We start from the raw sequence: 26,012 nt of genomic DNA, 5'->3' as shown, positions 1-26,012 counted from the left end.
TCTTGGCCTGAGGGCCGCATCGGGTTTTGTAAATTGTATGGAGGGCCGGTTAGGGGAGGGGGAATCGTGGCCCGCCCCCCCCCCCCGGACTCCTGCCCCATCCAACCCCCCTGTTCCCCGACGGCCCCTCTGGGACCCGTGCCCCATCCACACACACCCACTCCCTGTCCCCTGACTGCCCCCTGCCCAGTTGTGGCCCGTGAGCCGTAGTTTGCCCACCTCTGCCATAGAACGTCTCTGAAATAATTTGTGTATGACTTAGAGCATATCATGCTTTTAAAATTGCCAGTGAGGGAGACACCGCCACAGCTGATAAATTGTTCCAATTAATTACCCTCACTGTTAAAAATGTGTGCCTTATTTCAGTCTGAATTTGTCAGGCTTCAACTTTCAGCCATTCATAGATTCTAAGGCCAGAAGGCACCACTATGATCATCTCATTTGACCCTAGTATAACATAGGCCAGAGAACTGCCCCAAAATAATTCCTAGAGCAGATCTTTTAGAGAAAACATCCAATCTGGATTTTAAAATTGTCAGTAAGGCAGACTCCACCATGACCTTGGTAAATTATGTCAATTAATGGTTTATTACTCTCACTGTTAAAAATATATACCTTATTTCCATTCTGAATTTGTCAAACTTCAAGCCATTGGATTGTATTACACCTTTCTCTGCTAGACTGAAGAGTCCATTATTAAATATTTGTTCCCCATGTAGGTACTTATGGACTGTAATCAAATCACCCCTTAATCTTCTCTTTGATAAACTCAATATATTGAGATCCTTGAGTCTTTCACTTTAAGGCATGTTTTCCAATCTTTTAAGCATACTTAGGGCTCTTCTCTGAGCCCTTGTCAAGTATTTCCAACATCCTTCCTGAATGGTGGGCACCAGATTGGACACAACATTCTAGCAGAGGTCCCACCAGTATCAAATACAGAGGTGAAATCACCTTCCTACTCCTATTTGAGGTTCCCCTATTTATGCATCCCAGGATTGCATTAGCTCTTTTGGCCACAGCATGACTTTGGAGCTCATAGAACCATAGAAATGTAGGACTGGTAATCTAGTTCAATCCCCTGCACTGAGGCAGGACTAAGTATTATCTAGACCATCCCTGACAGGTGTTTGTCCAACCTGCTCTTAAAAACCTCCAATGATGGAGATTCCACAACGTCACTTGGTAATTTGTTCCATTGCTTAACTACCCGGACAGGTAGGACGTTTTTCCTAATGTCTAAACTAAATCTCCCTTGCTGCAATTTAAACCCATTACTTGTTCTGTTCTCAGTGGCGAAGGAGAACAATTTTCACCCTCCTCTTTATAACAACCTTTCATGTACTCGAAGACTGTAATGTCTCCTCTCAGTCCTCTCTTCTCCAGCATGTCACAAGCTCAATTTTTTCAATCTTTCCTTGTAGGTCATGTTTTCTAGACCTTTAATCATTTTTGTTGCTCTCTTCTGGACTTTCTGTAATTTGCCCACATGTTTTCCTGAAGTGTGGTGTCCAGAATTAGACACAATATTCCGGATGAGGCCTTATCAGTGCTTAGTAGAGTGAAATAATTACTTCTTGTGTCTCACTCTTTTTTTTTTTTTTTTTTTTTTTTTTGCAAGAGTCTTATGTTGTTGACCCCATATCCTTTTCTGCTGTACTCCATCATAGGCAATCAATACCTATTGTGCAGTTGATTATTCCCGACCAAGTATAGTATTTTGTATTTGTCCTTATTGAATTTCATCCTATTTAATTCAGACTATTTCTTCAGTTTGTCAAGATCATTTTGAATTTTAATCCTGTCCTCCAAAGAGCTTGCAAACCTTCCCAGATTGGTATCATTCACAAGCTTTATAAGTGTACTCTATATGCCATTATCCAAATCATTTATGAAGATATTCAATAGAACTGGACTTAGGACCGATCCCTGCGGGACCCCACTTGATGTGCCTTCTAGCTTAATTGTGAGCCAATGATAACTACTCTCTGAACAGTTTTCCAGCCAGTTGTGTACTCACCTTATTGTAGCTCCATCTAGGCTGCATTTTTCTTGTATGTTTACGAGAAGGTCATGTGAGACAGTAGTAAAAGCATTATTAAAGTCAAACTATATCACATTCACTGCTTCCCCCTATTGACAAGGCTTGTCACCCTGTCAAAGAAGGATATTAGGTTGATTTGTTCTTGACAAATCCATGTTGACTGCTACTTATTACCTTATTATCTTCTAAGTGCTTATAAATTAATTGTTTGATTATTTTCTCCATTATCTTTCCGGTACCAAAGTTATGCTGACTGGTCTACAATTCCCTGGGTTGTCCTTATTCCCTTTTTTGTAGAAAGGTACTATGTTTGTCTCTTTTCCAGCCCTCTGGTATGTCTCCCATCCTCCATACGTTCGCAAAGATAATCACTAATGGCTCAGAGATGTCTTCAGTTAGTTCCTTAAGTATTCTAGGACATATTTCATCAGGCCCTACCGATGTGAAGACATCTAACTTGTCTGAGTCATTCTTAACTTATTCTTTTCTTATTTTAGCCTCAGATTCTACCCCATTTATACTGTTCTCTATGTTAGTCGTCAGATCCCTGCAAACTTTTTGGTGAAAACTTGAAACAAAAAAGGCATTTAATACTTCGGCCATTGCTATATTATTTGGTAATGGGCCTACCTGATCCTTGGTCTGCCTCTTGCTTCCCACATATTTGTAAAATGCTCTGTTACCATTTTTTATCCCTAGGTTATTTAATCTCATTTTGTGCCTTAACCTTTCTAATTTTGTCCTTACATGCTTGTGTTGATTTTTTAAATATATTCATCCTTTGTAATTTAACCTATGACTCTTTTTTGGGGTCTGGGGTCATTGAAGATCTCTTGGCAAATCCAGGGTGGCCTCTTATCATACTTTTTATCTTTCCTACACATTGGAATAATTTGCTCTTTTGCCCTTAATAATGTCTCTCTAAAAAACTGCCAGCTCTTCTGAACTCTTTTTTCCCTTAGGCTTGGTCTACATTAGGGGGGGGGGATCAATCTAAGTTACACAACTTCAGCTATGTGAATAATGTAGCTGAAGTCGACCTACTTAGAACTACTTACCGCGGTGTCTTCACTGCGGTAAGTCAACTGCTGACGCTCCCCCGTAGACTCCGCCTGCGCCTCTCGCTCCAGTGGAGTACCGGAGTCAACGGGAGAGCGCTCGGCAGTCGATTTAGTGCGTCTTCACTAGACGCGATAAATCGACCCCTGCTGGATTGATCACTCCAGAGGTAAGTATAAACATGCTCTTAGACTTGCTTCCCACAGGATCTTACCTACCAATTGTCTGAGTTTGCTAAAGTCTGCCTTCTTCAAGTTCATTGCCTTTACTCTGCTGTTTTCCCTCCTATTATTCCTTAGAATCATGAACTCTATCATTTCATGGTCACTTCATCCAAGCTGCCTTCCACTTTCAGATTCTTAACTAGCTCCTCCCTGTTTGTCAGAATTAAATGCAGAATACCCTCTCCTCTAGTCTCTTTCTCGACCTTCTATAATAAAAGCTGTCTCCAATGCATTTCAAGAACTTGTTGGATAATCTGTGCCCTGCTGTATTATCATCATGTTCAGCTGATTATCCACCACAATCCTCATGTCTTTTTCAGAGTCACTGAAGTCTTCCTACTGGGTAGTGGTCATTAGTACAAGAAAGAGCGCTCTTCGTTTGTGTTCTCACTAGCAATAGGGGCATGAAAAGAATTAGTGCACCAGGCTGAGAACATGGTTATTATTTTTGACCACCACTCACTATTGATGCAAAGATTTTTTTATGCCTAAAAGATACTATTATAATCATCTAGTCTGTCCTCCTGAAGAACACAAGCCATAGAATTTTGTCCATTAATTCCTGCATCAAGCTTTTAATTTATGGCTTAACTAGAATATACCTTTTAGAAAGACATCTGGTCTTGAGCTGAAGCCTTCAAGTGAGCAAGGGTTTATCACACACCTGGTTAATCTGCTGTGATTGTTAATTACCCTCTTGGTTAAAAATGTGCAGCTTATTTCTAGTTTTAATTTTTCTAGACTCAAATTTCAGCCAGTGGACCTTTTTATGCTTATGTCGGCTAGATTAAAGAGGCCTCCACTGTCTGATACATTCTACATATGTAGGTAGAACTAGATTGCAATCGAGACACCTCTTAAACCTCTCTTCAGTGAGCTAAACAGAGTGATCTTAAGTTTCTCACCATAATGTGTGTTTTTCCCCAGAGTCAAATCAATCTTGTAGCACTTCTTTGAATCTTCTCCAATTTTTCAACATCCTTTTTCAATGTGTGGCAACCAGAACTGAACACAGAATTCCAGTTGCCGTCTTACCAAACCACGAAGCAATGTTATCCCTTCCCTACTCCCATTTGATATTCCTCTATTTATATAGTCAAAGCTCATGGTAACTTTTTTAGCAATAAGTATCACACCGAGAGTGCATTTTTAACTGATCATTTACCATAACCCCAATGTTCTTTATGGATCCACCATCCTGTAAGTTTCTCCTACATCTTTTGTTCCTAAATGTATGACCTTGTATTTGGCTATATTAAAATAGGAAAGTCCTGGGTGTCTCAGAAGCAACAAGAAAATTTTTCAGTTGCAGTTTGCTTTATGTGCTCTCATCATCACTTTGCAAAAGCAACACCTGTCCTTGTGCCAATGAGGCACAATTGTTGTAATTTACCTTCTGTTAGGGTTCACTAGCACAAAAAACAGGTTGGAGCACTGAGGATCACAATGTACTACCCTTTTTACATTATCTGCCTGTAAAGTGGCAGATTGATTTTTAAGTTTGCATTGTTAGCTTTTAATGCCCTGAATATGTGACTTCCTATCTGAGCCTCATCCTGACAGGTATTAGCACTCTGACACTTTATTGATAGGTGTTCCACTTTTGCACATGGATCACTGGATGACTGCACTTTGGCTGTGGCAGCTCATGGCATGTAGAATTTATTCTACATTCCAGAAAGCATCTGTAAATACACTTTTTTAAGAGGCATTTTCATTATTAACATTGATTAGCTCCTAAATAGAACCCTCTCCCCATTTTTAAATAGTCCCAAAATAGCTAGCCTTTTAGCAATTTTATAGCGTTGTTTTAATGGTGCTTTAATTATATTTCAGATCATTGTTTAGTAATAATGCAGCACGGTCGAGTGGACAAGGCAGTGGCTTTGGACTCAGAAGACCTTGGGTCTTTTCCCAGCTCTTGCTGTGACCTTTTTATGTCACTTCTTTGTGCCTTCTGTTTCTCCTCTCATCCTGTTCTGTCTAGTTTATTTAGATTGTAAACCATATGGGGCAGGGGATGGTTTCTTACTATGTGGTGTATAGTGCCTAGCATAATGCTGCCCCAGTCTCATTCTCAACATGGAATGTTGGTGTGGATGGATAGACAGGGGGAAAAGGGAGGAGGTGTTGCCTTATATATTAAAAATGTACACACTTGGACTGAGGTGGAGATAGACATAGGAGACAGAAGTGTTGAGAGTCTCTGGATTAGGCTAAAAGGGGTAAAAAAGAAGGGTGATGCCATGCTAGGAGTCTATTACAGGCCACCTAACCAGGTGGAAGAGGTGGATGAGGCTTTTTTTAAACAACTAACAAAATCATCTAAAGCCCAAGATTTGGTGGTGATGGGGGACTTCAACTATCCAAATATATGTTGGGAAAATAACACAGCGGGTCACAGACTATCCAACAAATTCTTGGACTGCATTGCAGAAAATTTTTTATTTCAGAAGATTGAAAAAGCTACTGGGGGGAAGCGGTTCTAGACTTGATTTTAACAAATAGGGAGGAACTCATTGAGAATTTGAAAGTAGAAGGCAGCTTGAGTGAAAGTGATCATGAAATCATAGAGTTTGCAATTCTAAGGAAGGGTAGAAGGGAGTACAGCAAAATAGAGACAATGGATTTCAGGAAGGCGGATTTTGGTAAGCTCAGAGAGCTGATAGGTAAGGTCCCATGGAAATCAAGACTGAGGGGGAAAAACAACTGAGGAGAGTTGGCAGTTTTTCAAAGGGACACTATTAAGGGCCCAAAAGCAAGCTATTCCGCTGGTTAGGAAAGATAGAAAATGTGGCAAAAGACCACCTTGGCTTAACCACGAGATCTTGCATGATCTAAAAAATAAAAAGGAGTCATATAAAAAATGGAAACTAGGACAGATTCCAAAGGATGAATATAGGCAAACAACACAGGAATGCCGGGGCAAGATTAGAAAGGCAAAGGCACAAAATGAGCTCAAACTAGCTACAGGAATAAAGGGAAACAAGACAACTTTTTATCAATACATTAGAAGCAAGAGGAAGACCAAAGACAGGGTAGGCCCACTGCTCGGTGAAGAGGGAGAAACAGTAATAGGGAACTTGGAAATGGCAGAGATGCTTAATGACTTCTTTGTTTCGGCCTTCACCGAGAAGTCTGAAGGAATGCCTAACATAGTGAATGCTAATGGGAAGGGGGTAGGTTTAGCAGATAAAATAAAAAAAGAACAAGTTAAAAATCACTTAGAAAAGTTAGATGCCTGCAAGTCACCAGGGCCTGATGAAATGCATCGTAGAATACTCAAGGAGCTAATAGAGGAGGTATCTGAGCCTCTAGCTATTATCTTTGGAAAATCATGGGAGACGGGAGAGATTCCAGAAGACTGGAAAAGGGCAAATATAGTGCCCATCTATAAAAAGGGAAAAACAATCCAGGAAACTACAGACCAGTTATTTTAACTTCTGTGCCAGGGAAGATAATGGAGCAAGTAATTAAGGAAATCATCTGCAAACACTTGGAAGGTGGTAGGGTGATAGGGAATAGCCAGCATGGATTTGTAAAGAACAAATTGTGTCAAACCAATCTGATAGCTTTCTTCGATAGGATAATGAGTCTTGTGGATAAGGGAGAAGCTGTGGATGTGGTATACCTAGACTTTAGTAAGGCATTTGATACAGTCTCGCATGATATTCTTATCGATAAACTAGGCAAATACAATTTAGATGGGGCTACTATAAGGTGGGTGCATAACTGGCTGGATAACCATACTCAGAGAGTTGTTATTAATGGTTCCCAATCCTGCTGGAAAGGCATAACAAGTGGGGTTCCGCAGGGGTCTGTTTTGGGACCGACTCTGTTCAATATCTTCATTAACGACTTAGATATTGGCATAGAAAGTATGCTTATTAAGTTTGCAGATGATACCAAACTGGGAGGGATTGGAGGACAGAGTCATAATTCAAAATGATCTGGACAAATTGGAGAAATGGTCTGAGGTAAACAGGATGAAGTTTAACAAAGACAAATGCAAAGTGCTCCACTTAGGAAGGAAAAATCAGCTTCACACATACAGAATGGGAAGAGACTGTCTAGGAAGGAGTACGGCAGAAAGGGATCTAGGGGTTATAGTGGACCACAAGCTAAATATGAGTCAACAGTGTGATGCTGTTGCAAAAAAAGCAAACATGATTCTGGGATGTATTAACAGGTGTGTTGTGAGCAAGACATGAGAAGTCATTCTTCCGTTCTACTCTGCGCTGGTTAGGCCTCAACTGGAGTATTGTGTCCAGTTCTGGGCACCGCATTTCAAGAAAGATGTGGAGAAATTGGAGAGGGTCCAGAGAAGAGCAACAAGAATGATTAAAGGTCTTGAGAACATGACCTATGAAGGAAGGCTGAAAGAATTGGGTTTGTTTAGTTTGGAAAAGAGAAGACTCGGAGGGGACAGGATAGCAGTTTTCAGGTATCTAAAAGGGTGTCATAAGGAGGAGGGAGAAAACTTGCTCACCTTAGCCTCTAAGGATAGAACAAGAAGCAATGGGCTTAAACTGCAGCAAGGGAGGTTTAGGTTGGACATTAGGAAAAAGTTCTTAACTGTCAGGGTGGTTAAACACTGGAATAAATTGCCTAGGGAGGTTGTGGAATCTCCATCTCTGGAGATATTTAAGAGTAGGTTAGATAAATGTCTATCAGGGATGGTCTAGACAGTATTTGGTCCTGCCATGAGGGCAGGGGACTGGACTTGATGACCTCTTGAGGTCCCTTTGGGGCCTGCAGACATACTGTAATACACATAAGATAATAGTGATAATAAATAGCAGCTCGCCAAACAATTTAGCATGTTATTAAGACTATAATTGTAAAATAACTGTTTCTTAGATCTCATCAGGCACCTCCTTCAGTTGAGATAGGGGATTCTCACCAAGCAACTACTGCAGGAGAGATCTGGAGTATTTTTTACAAGCCATCCACCTCCATCTCCATCTTCAAGAAAAAATTTAAGAGCCAACATGATGATTGCAACCTCCTTGTGGGAAACTAAAGTGCCAGTTACGCCATGAGACACAATATTCTCCTGCAATTCAAAGTGTATTGGGGATAATCCTTTTCCTCTATCTTCTCCTTGTTTTCCAAAGGATCTGGACAGACCTTTTCTGGAGTTCCATGGTGCACACCAGACATGGGAAAACCAGCTGCTATAACCATTTTGAAGTATCTGGAGCTTGTCAGCTCTCATATCCTTCTAAATATGGTCTTAAACCACTTCGCTTAAAATAGAAACAGAATCTCTAAAACAGTAGGTGTCCCGCACACCACAAAACGAGATGAATTAGGAACCTTGTGGAGATCAGGGCTTTGGGTCTGCTTTGACTGCTGTAATAGTTTAGGGCATTTTAAGCTCAAAGTTAAGCACAAATATAAATGACACCATCTTTTCAGCTGCTGCAGCAGCAGGTGCTGAGTTGCCTCTGCTGTAGATGTTTCTAGCTGGCAATGTACAAAGGTGAGGGAGTCACAGACTTTGAAGAGGTATCTGCCTAATAGCTAGTGTTCTGTTATTTTTGGATGGCCTCTTTTCAGAAGTACAAATATGGAGAACCAATCAGGTCTCAAAGGTAAAATTAGGAGAAAAATGCTCAACAAAGCCTGCGCTACAAACAAATTAAATAGGTGGTGCTCATTGGTTCAGAGTCGACATGGGATGTTTAGAGTTTAAAGTTTGTGTGTCCGAGCCACCATGCCTACTAATTGTTTTCTAAGAGGTCACTTATAGTAGCAAGAGACATGTCATGACAAACCTATACCATTCTTATGCCCTGCATCGAGTCTGGATGTGAACATCGGGCTGCCTAACAAAGCTATGACCTTTCAGTCAAACTGTTAAGTCAGTGAGCTTCAGATGGTAAGGCTGACAATCAAGATTGCCTACAACAAAAGTTAAAGATATCCCTGACAGCAGCAAAAGGTGGGGATGAAACAATGGATCTGTAATAGTTGGTAAATGACTGCATGGCATTATCAGTATCAATTGACTAGAAGGTTGGAAGGAACAGTAAGGGGCATGTGTATGTGTGAGTGAGAGAGAGGTGACCAAATAGAAACGTATCTGACAGAGAGACAAACCTGCTGTCCTCAAGATGCCTGAATATATATGTGCAGCTGTAACCTCTGGGACACTTGTACTGCAACCTGAGGGTTGGGAGGGTGTGTTTAACCTGGAGTGTTTGAGGTTTGTGGGCTTAAGCATTATAAATGCTTCAGCAACTCATCTGCCATTTAAAAATGTAGTTGCTGCAATGAGAGCAGCTGAAAAAAGCAGCAATAGTTTCCATAGCTCAGGGCTTGAGACTCCCACACATTCCTGTGCTAGTATCTGGACAGCAGGCTCCACTTCCCTGTACAGGGGACTCCTTGATGCTTCCAGCCTTTGCACCTGTTTCTATTGTGACCTTGTCAACATCATATTTCAAGTGCACCACATAGTTCCCAGCAATCATGAGGCCAGGATTAGGATAGTGGCAGCCAATCCTTACCCCAACGCTAAATCAAGCTGCCTTGCTGTGCATTCCAGACTGCAGAACTACACAAGGAAGTGATGGGACAGCTGGATTTTGTCTCCATTAAGAGGTGACAGTGTATAAATGTGAGTAATCAAAGCAAAGAAAAGCTCCAGTTAGACAACAGAATGAGGAGGAGAAACACTGGAGACAAACACCAACCCCTCAGGAAATCTACCCAAACAAAAGCAAAACCGAGGCCAAGACAAGTGACAGCTGCTGCTTTCGGTTAAAGGTGGTTTTGAATGTTCTTGCCAACAATATCAAAGCCAAGAGTGTTCTCACTCCAATTTTTTTGATCCAGGAGAGGGGATTACACCAGTTCAGCTGTCTTCATACCCTGCAGTATTGGAGAAAGTATCTTGTTCCAGAAGCCTTTGGACTTGTATCAACATATGCTCATCCTCCACCACGGGCGGTTCGACGCTGCCATAGAATCCATGCTCTAACCTCAGAGCCAGGTGAATGACAAAGACATGGCCAAGAATAGTCTTCAGGAGAGTTACAAAAGGGACACTGGGTTTCTCACTAGAACAGCCAGAATGATGCTTTCATACAAACAAGGTTTTAACACCAGCCACAAAAAGACCAGCCTGTGTCCTCTTGATGATGAGGCTTTTTTGTGGAATCATTTGTTACATGATTTCCTACACCATGAAAAGTCTGAACATGGCGGGGCAGAGCCTCAAGAAGTGTGTTACCATAGCTTCATTGACTTTACTGGTTCTATGACAATTTACAGTAGCTGAGAGAGAGGGCTCATTTCACTAAGGCTTGGTCCACACTGGGGCGGGGGATCGAGCTAGGAAACGCAACTTCAGCTACGAGAATAGCATAGCTGAAGTCGACGTTTCCTAGATCAAACTAAGTTTACTTACTGCGGGTCCATGCGGCGCAGGCAAGCTCCCCCGTCGACAGCACTTCCTCCTCTCGGTGAGTAGGAGTTCAGCAGTCGACAGGGGAGCGCTTCTGGGATCGATTTATCGCATCCAGATGAGACGCAATAAATCGATCCCAAAAGATCGATCTCTACCTGCCGAATCAGGCAGGTAGTGTGGACTGTGTTGACCAGCCTTGCCTTGGGTAATTAATTTTGATCTTTTGCTTCCAAACAGAGCAAAGTGGACCTAAGGACTCTAGTATATGGTGGAAACAGGCCTTTCCTGTGCATTCCCCAAAATATTTTCACACTGCAAGCCAAATAATATGACACGTCTCCTACTAAATTCAGGTACCAATCCACTTACAAGGAGGGAAAAAAACAACTCAAAATACCCCCAAAAGAAACTACGACTCACAACAGTGAAGTCTATTGAACAAACAGCAGCTCAAACCGAAACAGAATTCAGTGAGTCCCTTCTAAATTAATCTCCAGTTAGAAGAAAAGAATAATTGCTCCAGGCTTCACAAAAAGAAAATATCATAAAAATTGACATGTTCACAGATGGTCCCTTAAAAAGAATTTCTATCTGCATCAACCAACTGCTGCAAAAAGGAGGGGAAGAGGCAGTCTGCAGAGAGATATGGTGAATGGGGATGGCAAGAGATCACCTAATCAAACCAGAAGGTACCTTAAATAGAAAAAAAGCTGAAGTCCCAGACAGGCTGATGCGCTCAGGCTTGTATTTGAGGGATGGGGGAAAGAAAAGGATCAATTATGCTACTCAGGGCTTCCTAGTGAATGTTTGGATTTTTCTTTTTTTTAATTAATGAAGCTACTGAGGAGCAGCATTTGTTCAGATCTCCAGGGACTAGGAGTGTAAGAGAATAGGGCTATAGAACTTCAGAAAGCCAGAAAAATGGGGTACACTTAAACCTGAAGTCCCAGCCCTAGCTCTTCTATACTGGCTGTTAGTTTAGGTCACTCCTTATGGGGACTGCTATCTTGGTATACTTTATGTCCTTGATGTAATCATCTGAGGAATGGAGACAATATGCTGGAGAGCCCTGTAACATCAGCCAAAAAGGAAAACAAACTGGAAGCTAAGGAGATTTCAGAAATGTGGTTTTGCCAATTTCATCTACTTCACCCAACTGGCAAAGCTAAAATGGTTTCTGTCTCTGATCTGAAGCTGTTGGGCATGCACAGTCACTTTGTATCTTGGTAAATAAAGAATTTAAGATGGAAAAATCAACTAGAATAGTTGCTTTTCAGAGCATAGCAGGAGCTAGAAAACAAGAGAGATAGTGCAATACAAAGTCTCCATTACTCAGTTGACAGTGGAGAGGAAATTCCTCTTTACTCAGTCCTAGTCGCAATCTGTTCCCGAATCTGAGGGAGATTTACATTTCACTGTTCTGCAGGGTGGACAAAAGATATAACCTGCAGATGATGCCATAAGAGCGATGTTTATTTGCCATAGATGGCTCTCAGAGGTGTCATAATAATTCTATAATAAATATACTGTGCCAAAAGACTTTCCTAAGACAGTAATTACCAGATTGTTTCTAGTAAAAGGGAAATGCAATGAGCCCAGCTGGTACCTTCTTGAGTGAGCCAGCTAGAAGGTCTCTGGAAAAGGCAGTTTAAGTACCTGAAAAATTAACGAGAGGGAGAAGGTTGGTTAATTGCACCTGTTAACTCTTAAACATCAACAGCTTGGATAAAAGCAAGCATCTGTTTTCCAAATAAAATAATTTGAATAGTCAGTGCTTGTGCCTTGAGTAGAGAGGTTCCTCTTGAAGAGATTCATAGCAAAACAATGGAGTTTCTCCTCATCCCTAATCCCAGCCAAGATAGGAAACAAATTATCACATTTTAGTATAGAACAATACTGGAGAATAAAGCAGTAGGAAGTCAGAGACTGGCAGTAGAAAGTAAAGCTAGTGACCCAGATGTTACAGTGTAAGTAGGTCATGCAGAAGCTCCGTTTTCTTGTCCTAGCAAATACTCTTGAGCAGTTAGCAAGGTAGCTGTAAAGTGCTATTTCTCTGCCCATCCAAGCTTACAAGACCATAGACTGGCTGGTTCATGAAGGAAGCAGCTACTACCTCTGAACTGAAACACAGTAAGAGTGCCAGCTTACTGATTTTCACTTGCCTGTGGAGGGTGAAAATTGCATTCCTTTTTAGTCTCTTCTAATTTATAGAAACCTTCTTTTCTTAAAGAAACTGACACTATCAATATTAGCTCTAGTCAGTTTCCACAACCGTGTTTAAATTGTTTGTAGTGTGACACCTGTTCCTAAGCATACTTACCAATTTTAACATTTTGAAATCATGCTTCACTGTTTTGTTTTTTTAATGTTATCCCCTTTTGCTGTACAAGAGACCCAGACAAGCAACAGGCAAAACTGACTGACTGTCCAGGATAACAATGAACATGACTACACACTGTAAACACACTAATGAAAGGACGTTGCTTATTTTCTCTAATGTCTTTTAGTGATTCTAGGGTTATTGCTTGTAACAACAGTAGGTAAGATGATGTCAGATTGAAGTGAAATGGACAGTGTCCCTCTTAACCTCGCCTCTCATTTATAACTGTGAGACCATTTATATCGCATTAGCTGCCTGTGATATGGTTCTCAGGATTATGCCAGTACTTTCAGTCATTGTCCCCCAAAATGCAGGCATCTAGTGACGTGGAGGGTGTTTGATCCAACATACAAGTTATGAATGGGTATGGCACATGATGGGAATGTCCTCTGATGTATGGATTCAGTAGTAAAATGATATCGGACACATTTTCTGTGACAGATTTCCACATGATGCAGCATAATAGGAGCTCCTACCGCAATGCTGGCACCTTAGCATCTGATAGGCATTCCTCCTTACGGCAACCTTCCAAGTGTGACATTGCTAGCTGCTTAGCCATATAAGAACTAATTGCAGTGTCAGAATTTGTTTGGAATTTCCCCCACAGTGCCTTTTTGTCCTCTTTCCCTAATAACTCCTTCAAAGGGATCAGCAGCTCTTTAGGGCTCTAAGTGTGACGTACTGTGTTTGTAAAGATATGTGTAAGTTTACATTATGCTGTAGCTCATTTATTATAATCAAAGGGTCTCATATTCTAGGGGGCAAAAGTACAGGTGCCTCTTGCTTGAAAAACTAGTTTAATTTGTTAATTAAATGGTTTTAAGTACATGTTCCAACTTTGAGGAAAAATAGAGACTGTATTATTTAAAAACACGGTAGAACCTCAGAGTTACAAACATCTTGGGAATGGAGGTTGGTCGTAACTGAAATGTTTGCAACTCTCAATAAAATGTTATGGTGGTTCTTTCAAAAGTTTACAGCTGAACATTGACTTAATACAGCGTTGAAACTTTACTATGCAGAAGAAAAATGCTGCTTTTAACCATCTTAATTTAAATTAACCAAGCACTAAAAGCATTTCCTTACCTTGTCAAATCTTTTTTTAAACTGTCCCTTTATTTTTTTAATAGTTTACATTTGACACAGTACTGTATTTGTTTGTTTGGGGGGAGGGGTTGGTCTCTGCTGCTGCCTGATTACGTATTTCCTGTTCCAAATGAGGTGTGCATAACTCTGAGGTTCACTGTATATTAAAATATAAGAAAGTGTAATATGCTATCTACAGTAATATATTTTTTAGGATGTGTGTTTTTTAAAAATAACGCAATATGCCTGTACATCATGAACATTTCAAAGCATGAAAAGATGTTAGTTTTTATTCTGGGAAAAATAAATGTTCTTTATAGTGTAACAAAAGAACTATGTTAATTTAACCTGACCCCAGATGCTCCATGCAGGGGAAAAGAAAGTCCCATCCTCCCTCGCTCCCAGCCCAGGGACTAGCAGCTGATTCCGGCACAGGATAGACACATCCCCAGCCCCCCCACCGATTTACTTCTCCGCCAGCTGCTCTGGGCACCTGAAATGCCATGCCCATACTACTGGGGTGGGGCATGTGACTGCTCTTGAGGCTTCCTTTTGCTTCCCTATCAGGAAGTCATTTTTTTGCAGGGAAGCAAAGAAATCTGTGGGCGGCATGAATTCTGCACATGCACAGTGGCACAGAATTCTCCCAGGAGTAAGCATTGCATATAAATGATGAGTTAAGCCTGTAAAGAAATTAGAAGTGATGGAAAGGATTACATTTAATCTGTTTGTTAGCTTTCTTCCCCAAAGTGATTTTAACCCAGAGGCTCCCCTGGAACAGTGCATGGGGTTTACAATAGATCCCCTGGATCCAATTTGGATATGGCACGAAACCTCATTAATATTTATAATAAAATTAATGCTACTGGAAATTGTGTGATTATGGGAGACTAATTTTCCAGGTATAGAATGGAGCACAATTGCTAATAATAATGGTAGGCCAACATCCTGGATGTGATAGCTGACAGATTTTCTCACCAAATAGTCAATGAACCAACAAGTACTGATGCCATTTTAGATTTGGTATTACTAAGTAGTGAGAACCTAATAGATTACCTTGTTGTAAAGAACAACCTTGGTTCACATGATGATAAATTAATTCAGGTTCACCTAAATGGAGCTAATTCAGTTTAAACTAAATGGAAGGCTAAACAAAAATAGGTCTGCAACTAGGATCCTTGATTTCAAAAGGGCAAACTTAAAAAAATTACAGGCATTAGTTAGGGAAGTTGATAGGTCTGAGGAACTCAAGGATCTGAATGTGGAAGAGGCTTGGAATTACTTTAAGTCAAAGCTCCATACTGGGGGGCGGGGGGGGGGGGGAGAGAGACTCAGAAGTGTTGCAGCCCAAACCAGCTGAACAAGCATCTCAAACACGTTGTAAAGAAAAAGACAGCACACAAGGAATGGAAGGAATAGCTCTGCAAGGAAAGCTACCTACCTCTTGCAGGTCAGAAAGTACAGGGATAAAGTGAGAACTTCCAAAAGCCAGGCAGAGGTGGACATTGCAAAGGAAAGTAAAACCAATAGTATAAGGTTCTTTAGCCATATAAATAAAAAGAAAACAAGGAAACAAGAAGTGAGCCCACAGAGGACCTAAGTTTCCTGTAAGCTGCACGGTTGGATGGTTGCCCAGGATAGATTCAAGTGCCGCCCACTTGATTAGCAGAGCCACACCCATCTGGCAGCATATGTTCAGCTGCCCCTCCCACTGCTTTGCAGCCACACTGCTCCTACAGCTGCTCCCAGGACCCTCCTGCTGGCTGTGCAGAGCAGGTGTTTGTGTGTGCTGATGTCAGGGTCTCCCCCATCTCTGCAGAGCAGGGGAGAGGGGACAGACTGGCTCAGGACTCAAGAAGGAGAGAGCTGCTGCAGTCTGAAGGAGCCTCCGGGCAGTGACTGAGTGCCTTGCTCACACAATCTCTCTCTCCCCCCTCCCGCCCATGTACCCCATCTACACAGAGCAGGTATGGGGAGACAGGGCTCAGGACATAGGAGAGCTTTTAGTGCATGCCTTAAAGAAACTTTCCCAGCAGCCAGCACACACACCCAGTCTCTCTCACACACACACACACACACACACACACACAGTCTGTGTCACACTCACCTCCCAACACATATTTGTGGTGGTGTTGTTACTACTTGATAGTTACTGCAATGCACATATATTCTCTGTCATTTTATTCTTTCAAAGTGTGTTATTTTAGTGTTTTGACTAGTCCATCATTTCATAATTTTTATTTCTCTTACACAAATATAATTTGAGTAGTGAGTTCTAAAATGACTAACCTGTCCCAGCTGGAGTAATTATCCCTATGGTAACTTTTTAAAGATATATATTATATCTAGTTTTTTTGTTTCTACTGGTAGTGCACATCCACACATACCTCGGTGCACATAAAATGTATTTTGCACATGGATGGAAAAAATTAGCAGGAACATTGATGAGGACATGGTGGAGATTAAAGATAATCTAGATATGGCCCAACACTTTGCCTCCATTTTTAATGAGGAGCTGAGGGGCAGTGGCAGCATGGCTAATGGGAACAAAGCTATAGCAACAGAAATTGGCTTACACCTCAGATGTGGCAAACTCAAGCAGCTTAATGGGACCAAATGCAGGGGGAGGAAGGAGCTCAGATAATCACCAGCCAAGCATATTAAAGGAACTGGCACATTAAATTGCTAGCCCAATAGGCAGGATTTTTAATGAATCCATAAACGTGGAGATCATGCCTTATGACTGCAGAATTGCAAATTTCAGAAAGTTAAAGAAAAAAAAAAGGGATCTGGGAAACTACAGACCCGTTAATTTAACCTCAGCTGTATGCCAGGTCTTAGAACAAATTTTGAAAGAAAGAGTAAATAAAGACAGAGGTAAACAGTAACTGTGATAAAATACAAAATGCTTTTACAAAAGGTAGATTGTGCCAGCCCAACTTGACCTCTTTCTTTGAGATAACTGATTTCTAGACAAAGGAAATGCATAGACCCAATCTGTCTGGATTTCAGTAAAGCTTTTGATACAGTTCCACATGGGAAATTAAAGTAGATGAGAATCAAAAGGTTGTTAACGTACTCATTAACGGAGTCATACTGAAAAGCAAACTGTCAGGCTTGTGGGAAGTTACAAGTAGAGTTCCTCAGGGATTGGTCTTGGGATCAGTCTTACTCAACATTTTAATTACTGACCTTGGCACAAAAAATGGGAGTGTGCTAATAAAATTTGTGATGACACAAAGTTGGGAGGTATTGCCAATCACAGGAGGACTGGAATATCATACATTTGGCCAACCTTGAAAACTGGGGTAATAGAAATAGGATGAAATTTAATAGTGCAAAATGCAAGTTCATGCACTTAGGGACTAAGAACAAGAATTTTTGCTATAAATTGGGAGCTTACCAATTGGAAGCAACAGAGTAGGAGAAAAACCTGGGTGTACTGGTCAAACACAGGATGACTATGAGTGACTAATGTGATGTGACCAGGAAAAAGGCTAATGCAATCCTAGGATGTATTAGGCAAGATATTTCCAGTAGAGAGGTTTATTACCATTTGTGACTAAAGGGCCAGCATTCTAGTCACTTTTAGTACTAATTAGGTTCTCCCTAGAGAAGGTCTAACTGGACAGATGTGTACCTGATTACAAGCCAGATTGGGGCTGGTGCATCAATTAAGCCCATTAACAGTGAACCTGTATAAAAGGGCACAGGAAGGAGTGTTTGGGGAAAAGGTGGCTAGAAGAGTCCTTTGAGGAGAGCCACTTGTTCCCCCCCACACCCCTTTTGGGGAATGGGTTGGAAACCTGAGACACAGTGTAAAGATACAGAGACATTGCTATGTATTGGTGGAGGATTAAAACACTGTACATAAATTACAGAGGGGTATTTGACAAGCAAGGTCTCAGCACGGTCGGTGTTTGTGGAAGAGCCATGCATGTGGCATGCTACTCTGTCACAACTTAGGGGCTTGTCTGGAAGTTGCCTGTATCCTTGCGAATGGAGAACCTGTCAGAGAGGTTTGGCAGTCTGGATGCTGGAGGGAACGCTGCAATGGCTGGTGGAGCAGCAAAGATCTGTAGAAGATCCTGTAGCCTTCCAACAATCCCACCACGTAGAGAAAGTCTTTGCTTGCCTGGCAGGCAAAGCAGCAAAAGAGCCTGCAGGAATTTATAAAGGAGCAAGCCCAGGTTCAGCAACAACTCCAGCAAAGCTTTGAGAGTCCTGCAACTGGAAACAGAAACTGGGCACAAGGGACAGGTCTCTGCAGAATGGAACCTGTGGAAGAGACTGATACGTTTTTAGTACTTTCAAAAGGGTGACAGCAGGAGCTGGTTAGGACAGAACAATGTGGGCCCTTGGGCTGGCACGCTGCTTAACTGGGGAAGCATAGGGAGCATATATGGCTCTCAGTAATGTACCAGCAAGAGACTATGATGTGATTAAGGCAGCCATTTTGGATGGGTTGGGCCTGTACATAGAAAAATACCACCAGAAATTCAGAGCAGGAAGATGGACTGCGGGATTATAGCCCTCTGCATTTGTACAAAAATTAACAGACTGGGCTGCTTGTGGGCTAAGGCAGAAACCCAGACTCTGGGGGGAGAGTATAGACTGAGTGTGGGCCAATTTCTCCAGAGTCTCCTTGGCACCAGAACAAATGGATATAAATTGGCCATCAGCAAGCTTAGGCTTGAAATTAGATGAAGATTCTGGAACAGCCTTCCAAAGGGAGTTTTGAAGGCAAAATATCTTAACTTGTTTCAGGACTGAGCTTAAGTTTTTGGAGAGGATAACATGAGGTTACCACCTCTAAAGGCATATGTCTCCTTTCCTTCAGTTGTTTGGGGAATCTCAAGAATTTTTTTAACCCGTGCAAAATGTATGTCTCACTGGCCTTATTCTTGAAAATGTTGGAACTGTTCTGGCTGAAGTTTTCCAAAATAAATTCAAGTTGAGGCAAACACTTCGCATTGAAAACTTCAGCCTAAACAGTTAAAGTTGGCAAAGATCAGGCCTAACATGTCTCTCTCCCTTTATCCCCACCCAAGATTATCATTGCCCTTTGATCATGGTCCAGTATAGCTAATTTAAGACTGTTTTAACCTAATTTTTATGTAGTTAGACTACAGTGAGACAAGGAGGAAAAATCAACAAAAAGGAGCTGGAAAATATCAGAAGTCAGTGAATGTTTCCAGGACAGATACACTGATAAAACGTTTTAGCTATTGTTTTTAGTTTAATTTTGGAATAACTGCTCTGTTTTCATATTGAAAGTTGGCTTTATACTGTGGGTAAGCGTGTGCCAGGGTTAAACGTTAACTACTATTTTAGAGTACGCAAAAATATGCTAGGCACTTTACAGTAAGGTAGACTGACAGTTCTTGCCTCAAAGGGCTTATAAATCTAATACCAGATAAGGCCCATGAATAGGGGCACCAAACAGTGAGAGGAAGGGTTAGAGGGAGGAAGGTTGAAAAGATATCTTTTACTCTATCTAGTCATATCTACATCCTGGTGGGTCAATGAAAATAGTTTTTATTCACTTACAATAGTTCATAGTAGTTAGGGTTACCATATTTTGTGCCTCCAAATGGAGGACACTCCACAGGGCCCCAGCCCCGCCCCCAGCCCCGCCCCCTCCCCACCCAACTCCGCCCCCTCCCCAACGTCTCCGCCCCCTCCCCTGCTTCCCGCGAACATTTAATTCGCGGGAAGCCTGAAGCAGGTAAGGGGGAGTGTGGGGGGAGGAGGCGCGGCCCAGGCTGGCCCCCCCGGCGGCTCCAGCCTGGGTCGGCTCGGGCCCTGGGGTGCCGGCCCTGGCCCCCGGCCCGCCCAGCACTGCCGGCCCCCGGCGGCCCAGCGCACCCCCCCGGCGGCCCGGCCCCGGACCGGCTCCCGGCCCCGCGGCCCCCGCGCACCCCCCGGCGGCCCGGACCGGCTCCTGGCCCCTCGGGCCCGGCCCGGACCCCGGCCCGGCACCGCGCCCCCGGCCCGGCCCCGGCCGAGCCCTCCCTCCCGATTTTCCCGGACATGCCCGGCTTTTGGGGATTTCCCCCCGGACGGGGATTTGAGCCCCCAAAAGCCGGACATGTCCTGGAAAATCCGGACGTATGGTAACCCTAATAGTAGTTATGATCAGGTCACTTCTTACGGACATCATGAAAAGTGAGTCTAAGAAAGGAATTCGGTTAGGAGAGTTTAATGGTGGATGGACAGCTTGGAAAGAGGCATTTACACACACTTCTACTGAGATACATGCTTCTAAGTGTTGTACTACTAAACCAGTCTTCACCTGGGTCCAGCAGAACTGTCACAAGAGGCCTGTGCAAGCTGAGTTTATTTTAAAGTAATTCACCTGCAGGCCCCCAGGATTTTCTTTAGAGACACAATACTGCATCAGCTTCTTTCCCCACAAAACACGACAACTTTCAAAATATACTCGATAAAACTGTATTTTGTTTTGTTTTTTTTTAACAGACATTTGTACACTTTGTTACAAAACTGTAGAGAACTACGACTTGCTTTAAATCATTTTTTGGTCGGCAAATATTGTAAAATCTTTGTGTGCAATTATCATGTATTTACAGGGCCTCATGTTAGTGATTTTCAATGATTATTCCAATGTCACACTCTCAACATAAGACATGGCTTAAGATAAATATATTAGTAAATAAATATTCTGAGAACATATTTCCATAAATGAAATGTGCTGCTATACATATACAGAATATACACAAGTTGTTTCCTAGCCTTTAAAACAGTAAAAAAAAATGGTAATGGAGAAAGAGCCCTTTGACTATATTATTACAAATCTTTACACCAAAGTTTATACAAAATCATTTTTAAGTGCTACAGAATAAATTTTAATTAAACATTTTAAATAGTGCCTCCTGAGCCCAACACAACGGCAACAGTTTATTTAAGCAATAGAAAGGCATTTTTGTTTTAAAATAGTCTCTATGTGGCTAATCAGCCTGTGTGTCATTTCAGACACATTAGTCCCAATGGGCTTTCCGCAGGGAAAATGAGCAAATGCAGAAGGTAATAAGATCAGAAATGGGAACTAAGGAGACTGTATTTCTACAAAATGGCTTGCAGGGAGGGAGTGGCATGATTGGTTGGCATTTCCAGGTCTTCTGAGTAAGACCATATCCATGTGGCTGGGAACACATGAGCCAAAACATTCAGACAGACATTTTACACCACGTTTTACCATACCTCAATCTATGCTAGTTACAGTATGCCAAGTATTTTGAGTGGCCAAAGACTTGGTGGTTCTCAAATACAAGATTATAACCATACCTCCTCTAGTGCATTTCTTTGGGGGTGGGGGAAGGAGAGTGTATTCAAAGTGGAAAATTTGATAAAATCCCACAGCTTCATTCCCACAAACATACCATGTCACTGGTACTCAGAGAAGATATTGCTTGGTTTCTGCATCTTTATATGTAGGAAATATATTTATTGTAATGGGTTTTAATTTTATAGCACAGCTCCTGTATCTTGTTGTAAGACACACCAAGTCTCTGAAATGCTTCATTCATGGTTACTCATTTAGAGAGACACAGGGGTTCCTTTAAATATATTTATCCTTCCTAGTGGGTTTTTTTGGAACATTGTAGAGTATTAGAAGTGAAAAGAAATGTAAAAATCCAAATTATTTTGTATTACTTAAGCTCTGTTCCCCCCCCCCCCCCCCGCCATTCATCCAGGACATCCATCAAGACGGATTAGAATCCTTTTCCTGGTTCCCATGACTAGCCCAATGCTGTCCCATAAAGGGCAATGTTTCAGTAAAAATAAACGTCACTAATTTTTTTATTTTTAATGTAATGAAAACATTTCCAATCATATTTTACAAGACCTACATTGTGGGCACAAACTAGTTTGGGTCCCTTTAAGAAAATCCCTGCTGTGTGAATACACCAGACAGACAGAAAAGTGCATACTGTGTTCTCAGTCACACAGCATGACAGCCATGGCCTCTTATCCAGAAGCCAGTTTCCACAGGAAACGATTGCTATTGGAAGGGATGATGTGCATTATCTCATGATAACAAAACTTTCCCACTATAAGAAAAACAGGAACAGATCTATGTGCCCAAACTTAAGGTGCAGTGCTCTCTGTACGCAAAGGCATGAACACAGGCAAGGCTGGATAGGCCAAAGAATCCTGTAAGATAGACTGATCTATGGAAGCTACATCATCCATATCTCTTCCAGCAAAGAAAAAGAGAATGACTAAAGCAAGTTTACCCAGTCTTTACTCTGGGAACTAAAACTCTATGCATGTGCATACATGCAAGATGTGCTAGTTGATGGAAAGCACTAATTCTATTATCATCCATGTGCAGTCTCCAAGGAAACAAAACAGTAACCCCCATCCAAGTGTTTTCTCAATTGACCCAAAACAAGTCACAAATATCATACAAGCAATACATCACTACATGTGCCAGTTTCTCTTGCTACAGTTTCTCCAGAAGAACTGCAGTAGGAATGCTGGGGTTCTCTATGGGAAGCTGTTATCCCCTCAGCCTTTCGATGTGGTAGCAAGTCACTTGTTCCCTATTGCTCCACAGGCCTGAAGGCGCAAAAGGTCCTAACTTTTGTCAGCAGGTGACAGTGAAAGTATTTCACATGAGCTCACATATGCACTCCTTCAGGAAAGCTGACCTTGTCTGCAGACCCCTAGCAGCCAAGCTGTTTGAGGAGTGAGAGATGGGGCAAAAATACTTCCGTATCCCAATCTTTCACCCACCCCTTAAAGATTCTAAAACCTGCTTGCCACTGAGATTTGCCACAAGGAGGACAGGGCAGCCTCCAAGAATGGATTTATCATTTGTATCCACCTGGACTAGTTTTGACTCAAGGTGCTGACTTGTTTTCTAAGGCAGGTATAGCCCTGAGCTCATCAAAGGCCTGCACTTGTTTAGTGAGAGATTAGTATCTATTAGGGCTGTCAAGTGATTAAAAAAATTAATCACAATTAATCGCACTGTTAAACAATAATAGAATACAATATAATTTAAATATTTTTGGATGTTTTCTACATTTTCAAATATATTGATTTAAATTACAACACAGAATACAAAGCGTACAGTCCTCACTTTATATTTGATTACAAAAATATTTTCACTGTAAATAAACAGGAAATAGTATTTTTCAATTCACCTAACACAAGTACTATAGTGCAATCTCTTTATCATGAAAGCTGAACTTACAAATGTAGAATTATGTACAAAAAACCTGCATTGAAAAATAAAACAATGTAAAACTTTAGTGCCTACAAGTCCACACAGTCCTATTTTTTACTCAGCCAATCACTCAGATAAACAAGTTTGTTTACATTTGCAGGAGATAATACTGCCCGCTTCTATTCTGTTATGTATATACATTATGATTCATATATCCATGTAATGTTATACGTCATTGAGGCCTGGTATGAATGACGTGTGCTTGACATGAATGCGTGCATTGCAAGCTGGCTTCTGAAGCAAGAACTTAAGGTCAAGAACTATTAGAACTATTTGTGCAAAAACAATCTTGTTATGTTCCGAGAAAAATACGGAGAATCAGCAGAAAAGGAAACACCACCAGCTGGACTGATATAAAATTGTGTAAGAATTGGAGGAAATGGCACGCCTTGGATCATGGCAGCCCACCCAGGATTGTCTCTTTGGAACTGTGTGGGTAGAAGGCAAAGAAGACGATGACGCGATTGAATGGACTAGAAATGGTTGCCTATGATTTCTGCAAATCGGAGTCGTTTATTGATCCAGAGCCCTGTGTGGATATAGATGTGTTTTTTGCCAGCTCCCCGCATCTTATGATCATATGGATGGAAGGAATCTCGATTGGCTATCGGGACCATTCTGACCTTTGGACTCTGGTATAGTATGTTTGGGATGTGAATGTGGAGTGAATAAGGTTTGTGAGCATTTAGAGTATTCTATACCAACAGTGTGTCCGGTATCTGCCTGCTCCCCATCCCATAGGGAGACCTCTATTGCGGGTCTAACACTTCTTGTTTACAGTGTCAACAGAAAGTGAGAACAGGTGTTCGCATGGCACTGTTGTAGCTGGTGTTGCAAGATATTTACATGCTAGATGAGCTAAAAATTCATGTGTCTCTTCATGCTTCAACCACCATTCTAGAGGGCATGTGTCCATGCTGCTGATGGGATCTGCTTGATAACACAAAGCAGTGCGGACCGATACATGTTTATTTTCATCATCTGAGTCAGATGCCACCAGCAAAAGGTTGATTTTCTCTTTTGGTGGTTCGGTTTCTGTAGTTTCCGCATCGGAGTGTTGCTCTTTTAAGCCTTCTGAAAGCATGCTCCACACCTCATCCCTTTGAGCTTTTGGAAGGCACTTCAGATTCTTAAACCTTGGGTTGAGTGCTGTAGCTATCTTTAGAAATCGCACATTGGTACCTTCTTTGCGTTGTGTCAATTCTGCAGTGAAAGTGTTCTTAAAATGAACATGTGCTGAGTCATCATCCGAGACTACTAGAACATGAAATATATGGCAGAAAATGGGTAAAACAAAGCCGGAGAAGTACAATTCTCCTCCAAAAAGTTCAGTCACAAATTTAATTAACGCTTTTTTTTTTTTTTTTTAAATGAGCATCATCAGCATGGAAGCATGTCCTCTGGAATTCCAGAGGACATGCTTCCATGCTGATGATGCTCATTTAAAAAAAAAAAAAAAAAGCAGAGGCATGAAGGGGCATACAAATGTTTAGCATATATGGCACATAAATAGTTTGCAATGCCGGCTACAAAAGTCCCATGCGAACACCTTTTCTCACTTTCTGGTGACATTGTAAATAAGAACTGGGCAGCATTATCTCCTGTAAATGTAAACATACTTGTTTGTCTTAACGATTGGCTGAACAAGAAGTAGGACTGAATGGACTTGTAGGCTCTAAAGTTTTGCATTGTTTTGTTTTTCAGTGCAGTTATGTAACAAAAAAAAAATCTACATTTGTAAGTTGCACTTTCACAATAAAGAGATCACACTACAGTATTTATATGAGGTGAATGGAAAAATACTATTTCTTGTGGTTTTTACAGTGAAAATATTTGTAATAAAAATAAATATAAAGTGAGGACTGTACACTTCATATTCTGTGTTTTAACTGAAATCCATATATTTGAAAATGTAGAAAAACATCCAAAATATTTAATACATTTCAATAGGTATTCTATTAACAGTGTGATTAAAGCTGCAATTAATCGCGATTAATATTTTTGAGTTAATCACGTGAGTTAACTGTGATTAACTGACAGCCCTAGTATCTATACATGCTGTGCCTTGTTTAATGCAGCAGTGTCACCTGCCAGCAAGAGCTGGCACAATGGTTTTAAAAAAATATATATTTAAAGAACACTTTTTGTCACTAGTATAAAAATAGCACTAGAGCTCAGAGCTGCTCTGCGTGGGTTTTGTTCACTTACATAAACCCAGGACTGAAGGAGGCATCAAGCTAGCAAGGAATGGAGGGGAGGCTCGGTCCAGCTGGGGGTGGGGGGGTGGGGTGGGGGCTTCTCTACATTACCACTTTTGCGTGTTTGTCAAAGCTAAAAAAGTTTGAAAGAAAGTCCAGCATAATTTGGAGTCTCCATAAAAAGCTCTCCTTGTCTATCTGTGGCAGTCTGGCCAGGTCTAGTCACCCATTTGGCTTCTTTCCAGGGGGTGAGATCCAGAGCCTGAAGGGATAAAAGAAATTATTAGACATAATGCAGGCACATCCAAGAAAGAGGTCTGGGGAAGGAGAAGGAGCAGCCCAAGTGAC

The 26,012-nt window shown here is 41.5% G+C and overlaps 2 protein-coding genes across 6 annotated transcripts in view; one reads left to right on the top strand and one right to left on the bottom strand.

Annotated features, from left to right (window-relative positions):
- The window catches only part of KREMEN1 (kringle containing transmembrane protein 1), a 96,163-nt gene extending 71,383 nt beyond the window's left edge, over positions 1 to 24,780 (top strand). For both annotated transcript variants that reach the window (XM_065568956.1, XM_065568955.1), the window contains exon 9: positions 8,188 to 24,780. In XM_065568956.1, the coding sequence (XP_065425028.1) occupies positions 8,188 to 8,350 (163 nt within the window). In that variant the 3' untranslated portion in view covers positions 8,351 to 24,780. The remainder of the gene's footprint in view (positions 1 to 8,187) is intronic.
- The window catches only part of ZNRF3 (zinc and ring finger 3), a 205,057-nt gene continuing 199,692 nt past the window's right edge, over positions 20,648 to 26,012 (bottom strand). For all 4 annotated transcript variants that reach the window (XM_065568953.1, XM_065568954.1, XM_005309711.4 and 1 more), the window contains one exon: positions 20,648 to 25,926. In XM_065568953.1, the coding sequence (XP_065425025.1) occupies positions 25,883 to 25,926 (44 nt within the window). In that variant the 3' untranslated portion in view covers positions 20,648 to 25,882. The remainder of the gene's footprint in view (positions 25,927 to 26,012) is intronic.

Source organism: Chrysemys picta, chromosome 15, assembly GCF_011386835.1.
Source record: "Chrysemys picta bellii isolate R12L10 chromosome 15, ASM1138683v2, whole genome shotgun sequence".
In the NCBI taxonomy this organism is placed as follows: domain Eukaryota; kingdom Metazoa; phylum Chordata; order Testudines; family Emydidae; genus Chrysemys; species Chrysemys picta.
This window is presented reverse-complemented; position numbering and strand designations above follow the sequence as displayed.